General features: G+C 53.3%; 1 protein-coding gene across 1 annotated transcript; it reads left to right on the top strand.

Moving 5' to 3' along the window:
- The first annotated feature begins 5519 nt into the window (after nt 1-5519).
- On the top strand, nt 5520-7684 carry LOC123104003 (UDP-glycosyltransferase 73C12-like). The gene has a single exon (XM_044525716.1). It carries the CDS (start codon nt 5956-5958, stop codon nt 7456-7458), a length of 1503 nt encoding a protein of 500 aa, XP_044381651.1. The 5' UTR covers nt 5520-5955; the 3' UTR covers nt 7459-7684.
- The last annotated feature ends 2063 nt before the right edge of the window (nt 7685-9747 follow it).

The following is a 9747-nucleotide window of genomic DNA, read 5'->3' as shown; positions in this document are numbered from 1 at the left end:
GGCACCAGGTGTCCGGCCTCATCATACTGAGACCAGAACACCTTCTCCGTCGAGCTCCTCTCCTCGGCTCGGTAGTAGGCGGCGGCATCAGACGCACTGCGGGGCAAATCTACGAATGCTCCTGGGGAGCTCCGGACTCGGGTAAGTAACAAGTAATTCACTTTCACATGCTTGCTTTCCATAATGAATGCCTTACCCGCCGCTATCTTCTTCATCGCTTCAATTTCTTGGAGGGCTTTCTGGGCTTCGGCCTTGGCAGACTTCACGCTTTCGAGGGCTGCCGCAAGCTCGGACGCTTGCGTCTTTGAGTCAAGCTCCAAACTCTCATGTTTTTTCATGAGAGCCTGGAGCTCTTTCTGCACCTCCTCCACCCGCGCCTCCTGCTTCCCTCTCTCTGTGCGCTCCGCGGCCGCTCTGTTTTCAGCCTCGAACAACGCTTTCTTAAGGGTTGCCACCTCGGTCGTGGCCCCTATAATAGCACGTTGATCCTGTCATTTTTTGCAACCACATCTTCTCTATATACTTGCGCAAGGTATTACTTACCTTCCTTCTCCTCGAGTTGCCTCTTGGCATGGCCAAGCTTGTTCTCAGACCGCGCGAGGTTTTGCTTCAGCGTATCCACCTCCGCAGTCAGTGCGGCGGAGGCCAGCAGCGAAGCCTGCATACGCATATTGACTTGATTATGTTAGACTCCTGCGAATGTTATTAGATCCTCTATTCGGCTTTTCTTTCCAAACGCCGAACAGAGCATCAGGGGCTACTATCTATGCGGTAATATTTTTACATATTCTTTACTTACCTCAAAGCCTGTTAGAAGGCTGGCACAGGCTTCAGTCAGTCCGCTCTTGGCAGACTGAACCTTCTGGATCACCGCACTCATAGTAGTGCGGTGCTCCTCGTCGATGGAGGCACCGTTAAGCACCTCCAGAAAATTGTTCGGTGCCTCCGGTTGGACGGAGGTCACTGGCTCGGTAGGCTTGCTCCTCTTGGAAGGAGGCTGCCTACCGGAGTCCGGAACCGTTGAAGGTTCCGGCGCGGTGTCCGGCTCAAGGCCAGACTTGGAGCCCTTGGGGGTTTTATCCCCTTTGCACCTGGAGTCCGGGAGGTCGCCTTGCGACGCCTCCAGGACCACCTCCTCCTGGCTTGGAACCTGTTGGGACAGCACCTCGGCGTCGTCCGTAGGGTGGGGGAGGTAGCGGGCGGAAGTGAATTCATGTCCGACGAATCCAGGGAGCCGCTCGACGACTCGTCGAGCCCGGCCTTGGGCGGACTGCATAGTCATATTCGGCATAAGGAGGAGCTGTGCAAGAAAGGAACACTATGAATTGCTCTGGTGTCCGAATACTTACGATCTCGCCAGGGGCTTGGCCCTGTGCGGCCACTCCTCTTCGCCGTCGTCGGCGTTGGTGGAGTAGTCCGGAGGAAGGGTCTTCCCCTTCTTGGACCCTTCGGCCTCCCCAGTTTGGGCGGCCTTCCTTTTCTTCCCTCCCCCCGCTGGAGGGGGAGAGGTCTCTTCTTCCTCCTCCTCGTCTTCATGGGAGGAGTGCGTCTTGGAATCATCGGATGATGAATCCGACACCTCCAGGCGCCGGGCACTCTTTCGAGTCCATGTGGCCTTCTTCTCCGGCACCACATAGGGTGCCGGAACCAGCAGCTTCGCCAAGCGAGCGTCCGCTGGGCCTTCGGGCAAAGGAGCCGGACAGTTGATCTGTCCGGACGTCACCTGCCAATCCTGTCAAAGGTAAGGGAGCTTAGATCCCGCATGGAGTCAAACTATGAAAAACAGCTTACCGCGAGAGCGTGACGCTGCACACTGAATCCGCGATCCTCGATAGCGGATGCGGGAGCCTCGGCGCCCTTGAAAAGCACCTTCCAGGCATCTTCGTATGTCGTGTCGAAGAGCCTGCTCAGAGTTTGGTGCCGCGCCGGGTCGAACTCCCACAGGTTGAAAGCCCGTTGTTGACATGGGAGGATCCGGCGGATGAGCATAACCTGGACTACGTTGACAAGTTTGAGCTTCTTGTCCACCAGGGTTTGGACGCATGTTTGGAGTCCGGCCAGCTCTCCTTTTTTACCCCACGACAGGCCCGTCTCCTTCCAGGAGGTGAGCCGCATAGGGGGTCCGGATCGGAACTCGGGGGCTGCGACCCATTCAGGGTCGCGCGGCTCGGTGATGTAAAACCACCCTGATTGCCACCCCTTTAGGGTCTCCACGAAGGAGCCCTCGAGCCATAGGACGTTGGGCATCTTGCCCACCATGGAGCCTCCGCACTCCGCCTGGGTGCCGTGCACTACCTTCGGCCTGATATTGAAAGTCTTGAGCCATAGGCCAAAATGGGGGCGGATGCAGAAGAAAGCCTCGCACACGACGATAAACGCCGATATGTTGAGGACAAAGTTCGGGGCCAGATCGTGGAAATCCAGGCCATAGTAGAACATGAGCCCCCGGACAAATGGGTGGAGAGGGAAGCCCAGTCCACGAAGGAAATGGGGGAGGAACACCACCCTCTCGTGGGGCCTAGGGGTGGGGATGAGCTGCCCCTCTTCGGGAAGCCGGTGCGCAATGTCGTTAGACAAGTATCCGGCCTTCCTCAGTTTGTTTATGTGTCCCTCCGTGACGGAGGAGATCATCCACTTGCCTCCCGCTCCGGACATGGCTGGAGAAGGTTGAGGTGGGGTGTGCGGACTTGTGCGTGGAGCTCAAGTGCGCGGAAATGGATAGGCAAAGGAGGAAGAAGGCGTGGATGAAAAGGTGGATCCTTATCCCCTTATATGGGTGGACGCGACTATGCGTCCCCACCAGCCTCGTAAAACTCGCTTATCTCCCAAGCGTCGTCATCAATGGCGCGATTGGGTTACCCACGCCCGTATTGATGAGAATCCCGGAATAAGGGGACACGATCTCTGCTTTGACAAGATGTGCCAAGGAAACCGCCTCGCTAAACGCGCTGAGGTGGGACAGTAAAACGATTCGAATAAAGACTTGGACATGGTGTGATGTCACGCTATGGAATACGTCAGCAGATTAGATTTGTGTAAATATTATTCTCTCTAGGGCAATATGTGGAAACTTATTTTGCAGAGCCGGACACTACCTTTGTGTTCAAAATCTTCTATGAAGTACTTGGAGGAGGAACCCGCCTTGCAATGCCGAAGACGACCTGCGCGCCGGACTCGTCATCATTGAAGCCTGGTTCAGGGGCTACTGAGGGAGTCCTGGATTAGGGGGTGTCCGGATAGCCGGACTATACCTTCGGTCGGACTCCTGGACTATGAAGATACAAGATTGAAGACTTCGTCCCGTGTCCGGGAGGGACTTTCCTTGGCGTGGAAGGCAAGCTTGGCAATACGGATATGTAGATCTCCTACCATTGTAACCGACTCTGTGTAACCCTAGCCCTCTCCGGCGTCTATATAAACCGGAGGGTTTTAGTCCATAGGACGAAGAACAATCATACCATAGGCTAGTTTCTAGGGTTTAGCCTCCTTGATCTCGTGGTAGATCTACTCTTGTACTACCCATATCATCAATATTAATCAAGCAGGAGTAGGGTTTTACCTCCATCAAGAGGGCCCGAACCTGGGTAAAAACATTGTGTCCCTTGTCTCCTGTTACCATCCGCCTAGACGCACAGTTCGGGACCCCCTACCCGAGATCCGCCGGTTTTGACACCGACACCCCCTTCTTCAAATTAGATGTGGCAGATGCGGAATGAACTCCTACCACAAGATCGCATATGAGCAATTCAAGAGGAATTGGCGGGATTCTTTCTTGACCACATCATAAATAAAGCTGAAGAATACCATGTGGAATTTGACATTAGATGTTAGGGGATTGTAAGAGATCTTATATTGTATATATGTAGCCAGTAGCGTCGGATAGATATATGAAAACTTGTTGTTCGACCAATCTCTCAGAGAAGGAGAGGTCGATCACTTCTCTCTGTATATGTTCATGACGATCTTCTATACTTAATGGTTTCCTTCATTTGCTAACTAGCTAGCGTGTCGAGTCCTCTCTATACCTATAGTACGTAGCATCGACGAAGCACGGAGATAAGAGAGGACACTTCTCTCTGTTAGCTAGCTAACACAATATATGAAACCCCTAAATTAACCCTACAACCCCACCCCACCCCCCAAACCCCCAACCCCCCCCCCCCCTCCCCCCCTTCAAAAAAACCCAGCCCCTGAACTGCCGACGCGTGGATGCTTTTTGGTCCTGGTTGGAGCTACCAACCGGGACAAAAGGTCCTCCTGCCCGAGCAAGCCGCAGCGGCCACATGGATCCCCATCTGTCCCGGTTCATAGGCGAACCGGGACTAAAGGTAATGGGCTTTAGTACCGACCCTTTAGTCCCGGTTCCGGAACCGGGACAAATGGGCCTCTAGAACCGGGACAAATGGGCATTTTTCTACTAGTGCTTGTAGGCGGCCTGTAATTCTACCTGATATTGGCGATACCGCCAGCGGTTGCGGCGGATGTCACCGGCGGAGCTGTAGGAATCGAGCAGCACCGCCTACTCCGCCATGTCCGCGTTTGGCGCGATGGCCATGCCGGCGGCGAGTTGCTCCTCTGCCTGCATGTGCTCGTCGAGGAGATGAAGGTTGTTGGCATGGTCGGCCTGCGTCTCCCGGAACATGGCCTCCCACTCCTCCCGCACCATGTCCATATACTGGGCACGGGCCTCGTCGATGGTGATGTCGGCATGCACCGATGAGGAGGGTGGCATCGGCTCATCCTCGGTCGCACCCTCCATTAGGAGGTCGTCGGCCTTTGTCTGCCTGTCGGCCTATCGGCCGGCAGCAATGGCGGCTATCTCCTCTTTTGGTCGGGCGAGAGGTTGTCTCAGAGGGCTTTGGAGCACGAGGAGGCCAAGGTGGGCGTGGTGCGAAGATGTCAAAGGGACAAGAGGAGGATGACATACTGCGGCTAAGGCCAGGGCTGGAGTTTATATAGCGGGTGGATGGCAATGGTGGGCTGCAGATGGATGGGCGGGTGGCGCCGGAGTAGGTTACTCGGCAATCGCATATCATTGATGTAGCGCGACGAACCGCCGTGGTGTCTTATCTCTACACAATTATACTTCTAACTGTTTGAACGCGGAGCGGTCGCGTGCACCAGGAAGCAGCACGGGGCGGCGCTCTCTTGACCGGCGTGCCGCTTCAATACCGACAAGAGTGATAGATCGCGTCTGATCAGACCGGGCATGAATGCAGCACTGACGCTCTAGAGCGGCGCTAGCCATTTCAGACGAGAAGCGTGCGGGGGAGAAGGGTGGGGTGGGCTAGGGCAATCAGGAACGAAAATGGCAGCAGTCCGGACACGCACAAAACCCTCCATTTTGTTTCCGGTTTGTGCGAAAAATTGTATCCGCACAGCTGAACGGACCGATATAGTATCGTGTTGGATGACGGAACACAGTCGGGACGCTTTGAGGGTCGAAGTTGGTGACGCGCTTGCTAGTCTAATTTACTCCCACTATGTATGCCAAGGTGATTGTAATGCACCTCCTATCTAATGAAAGCGTTTCTTTAAAGAAAATACTGTACCCGATTAGCGATCTTAGTCAAATGACTCTGCAGAGCGCAGATCTCGATGTGCCGTTGGTAGCACATGCGGGCATCTCTACATTGTCAGTGACAGGACAAAAACCAAACTACGGCCGAGTAAGATCAGCATCTAATCTTGGATATTAGGCTCCGCATTCTCAAGGTGCGTCAATCCTGACGCTATGTACTGATGTTCGCATCCTCTACGGTGCGTCAATCCTGACGCCACGCACCGACGACGCCGGCCGGCCGGCCTCTGCCGGCTTGGGTGTCGACGCCACCAATCAACACAAAGACGCGGCCTCTGCCGGCTTGGATCTGTCGACGTTCTTTAAATCACTCGCTGACTCTGCTAGCTAGCCTCCTCAGCCTCTCATCGGATCCTCTGAGCCAGGAGCCCACGATGTCGACCGATGAAGAAGTGAAGGCGGAGGCGGCGGCGGCGCACTTCGTGTTCGTCCCGCTAATGGCCCAGGGGCACATCATCCCTGCCGTCGACACCGCGCTGCTGCTGGCCACTCAAGGCGCGCTCTGCACCATCGTCGCCACGCCGTCCACGGCGGCGCGGGTGCGCCCCACCGTCGAATCCGCCCGGCGCTCCGGCCTGCCAGTCAGCCTCGTCGACTTCCCGCTCGACTACGCCGCGGTCGGCCTGCCCGACGGGGTTCCAGGCGGGGCGGACAACATGGACAACCTCCCCCCGGAGTACATGCTGGCCTACTTCTCCGCCGTCGCGCTCCTCCGGGGGCCGATCAAGGCCCACCTCCGCGACCGCGCGCCCCGGCCACCGACATGCATCGTGTCCGACTTCTGCCACCCGTGGACCGTGGAGCTCGCGGCCAGCCTCGGCGTCCCCCGGCTCAGCTTCTTCAGCATGTGCGCCTTCTGCGTCCTCTGCCAGCACAACGTCGAGAGGTTCAACGCCTACGACGGCGTGCTCGACTACAACCACCCGGTCGTCGTGCCGGGGCTGGAGAAGCGGTTCGAGGTGACGAGGGCGCAGGCCCCCGGCTTCTTCCGGGGCTGGCCCGGGTGGGAGAAGTTCGCCGACGACGTGGAGCGCGCGCGGGCCGAGGCCGACGGCGTCGTCATGAACACCTTCGTGGAGATGGAGCCCGAGTACGTCGCCGGCTACGCGGCCGCGAGGGCGATGAAGGTGTGGACCGTGGGGCCGGTGTCTCTCTACCACCAACACGCCGCAACGCTGGCGGCGAGAGGGAACACCGCGGCAATCGACACCGACGACTGCGTCCGGTGGCTCGACGACAGGGAGCCCGGCTCCGTGGTCTACGTCAGCTTCGGCAGCATCGCGCACGCGGACCCGAAGCAGATCTCGGAGCTCGGCCTGGGGCTGGAGGCGTCGGGCTACCCTTTCATCTGGGTGGTCAAGGACGCCGGCCGCCACGACGAGGCCGCGCTCGCCTTCCTCCGCGAGCTCGAGGAGCGCGTCGCGGGGCGTGGACTGCTCGTCTGGGGGTGGGCGCCGCAGGCGCTCATCCTGTCGCACCGCGCGGCGGGCGCGTTCGTGACGCACTGCGGCTGGAACTCGACGCTGGAGGCGGTCGCGGCGGGGCTGCCGGTGGTGACGTGGCCGCACTTCACGGACCAGTTCCTGAACGAGAAGATGGCGGTGGAGGTGCTGGGGATCGGCGTCAGCGTCGGGGTGAAGGAGCCAGTGATGTACCGGATGGATGAGAAGGATATCGTGGTTGGGAGGGAGACGGTGGAGGCCGCGGTGAGGAGCGCCATGGACGGCGGGGAGGATGGCGAGGAGAGGCGCTGCAAGGCCCGTGCGCTCGCGGTGAAAGCGAGGGCGGCCATGCGGGAGGGGGGCTCGTCGCACGCCAACATCCGCGATCTGGCCAAGAGTTTCCAGGTGGGCGCCACACAAGATACCCCCGAGTGATACCTGCGGAGTGTGTTTATAGCATGTAGCTGTCGAGCTACCGAGAGCCTAAAATGCCGTTCCAATCAAGGTTTTAAGACATTGAAAACTTGTACACTACATTTGATCTATTTTTGTACTATTTTTTATCAATGTGGAACGGTGGAAGGCTTTAGCAGAAGTATTAGTGATTTTTTGAGATTATTAGAATTGGCATGTGACGCGACGGTATTTGGTTGTTTGTATTCTGAATTCGAATTTTCTCTAATTCATGTGTTGAATCCAGGATGTTCTAATGTTCGTGCATGACAATTAGGGACCTTTTATTGGCAAGTGGTCTGAATTTTTCTCATGCAAATCACTTTTTTGTTACGAGTAAATAGAAACATAAAATTTAACTTAAAACCATTTAACCACAAAAAAAATACCATAAATAAAAAGGAAAAGATATATTATTCTAAGGTGTAGTTGTTTAGGAATTTTAAAGACACACATGGCATATAATGGTATTGCTTGAACAACCAACTTGAAACTTGAGTAGAATTTCCTACCCCTTGACGAAAGTAGTTTTTCTTGCCATCCATTCACTCTTTGGACAACCCTTTCAATCAAATATTTGGAGCAAAACAGTTTTGTCCATACCAATAGTGGAAGGCTTATTGTTCAAAGCTTCTGTCATAATATCAAGAATTGTGAAACCTGCTCTCATAACAACATTTGTATTTGGATCAAATAAGATGCTTGACTTCTCCAAACTAATCTATTGGCCGTACGCAGAACATTAGGTATCAAGAACGTTCTTTAAGCATGCAACATTATCAGGTGTTGCCTTCATAAGTATCAACAAATCATCTGTAAAAAGGAGTTTGGTTATCAAGGGAGCTCTCTACAAACCTGAACTCCCATCAGTCCATTATCTCGAGCATGAGAGAGCAAAGTAGTAAGGCCTTTAGTGGATAATAAAAGCAGGTACGGGCAAAAGGGGTCTCCTTGCCTGAGCCCCCTCAAAGGTTTGAAACAACCTGGTTCCTCATAATAAAATCAGACTGTATGGTCCTTTAAAAAGACCCAGTGATCTCGATCATATGTTTTGTTCATGTCCGATTTAACCGCACACAAACCCTCTTTTCCGTCTCATTTATGTTTTATTTTATGGTAACACTCATATGCCACAAGCACTTCGTGAGTGATCATTCTTTCCAGACACAAAAGCGCTTTGTGTTAGACTGATGATCTCTGGCAGAAAAGTTTTCACGCGGCTTGCAAGCATCTTAGAAATCACTTTGTTAACAAGATTACATAGACTTATAGGCCGAAATCGCTTTACCTTCCCTGGACACGTGATCTTTGGTATCATCACAATAGTTGTATCGTTCCAACCCCAAGGAATAAATCCCGAGTTAATTGTCTCCAAAGCCTCACCAACAAGGTCATCTCTCAACATAGGCCAGAAACGTTTATAAAAAACCAAGTGCAGACCATTCGGTCTTAGTGTTTTCATATCACCAATATCAAATAGGGCTTTATGGAAGTCACCCTTCGTTAAAGGTCTGAGAAAACTATCATTAAGATCGATTGAAATGCTTGGCCGAACATGATACAATACTACATGGTATGGCTCAAAAAGTTCGGAAGTAAATAGGTTAGTTAAATAACAAGCGGTACGGTCTTTTAGTCCCGTACCTTGACACCACATGTCGGTGTCATCTAGGAGCTTTTTTATCTGATATCTGCATTTCTTTGTCGCGGCTGGTTGATGAAAGTAATTTGTATTTCAGTCTACATGTAATAACCAGTCAGCTCTTCCTCTCTGCAACCAAAATACTTCTTCCTAGTCAAGCAGTTTCTCAATTAGAACTTGCAATTCATGAGAACGAGATTCTTCATTTACAGGACCCTCCGAGCATTTTCCAATTCAGCCTTTAGCTTTTTAATTCTTTTTTTTTGCCTTTCAAAACCTCTCGATCCCACCTATGCAAATCAACATGTACAACCTTGGTCTAGTTAGCTAGGGATGGTTTGGTTCCAGCTAACTGAGCTTGATTCCTTGTATTAGAGACTGTTTCTGCGACACTCTATTCCTCAAGCCATTTGGCTTCAAGTCCCCCCCCCCATTGCCTTGTTAGGAGATACATCACATCGTAATAATCCATGTGTAGAACCAATGGACGATGGTTAGAATGAACATGTGGTTTGTGAACCACTACTTCTTGAGAGAATTTCATCGTGCAACCACCATTGCAAACTGCATGATTGAACCTTTCTTGGATCACCATTCTTCTCCAAGTAAACAGGTCACCCATGAAACCC

The sequence above is a fragment of the Triticum aestivum genome, chromosome 5A (genome assembly GCF_018294505.1).
Source record: "Triticum aestivum cultivar Chinese Spring chromosome 5A, IWGSC CS RefSeq v2.1, whole genome shotgun sequence".
NCBI lineage: Eukaryota > Viridiplantae > Streptophyta > Magnoliopsida > Poales > Poaceae > Triticum > Triticum aestivum.
Note: the sequence above shows the minus strand (reverse complement) of the source record. Positions and strands in the feature narration are given on the sequence as shown.

What these genes read in the sequence shown, in the direction of transcription:
- LOC123104003 (XM_044525716.1), top strand. Translation starts at nt 5,956, where the DNA reads ATGTCGACCGATGAAGAAGTGAAGGCGGAGGCGGCGGCGGCGCACTTC.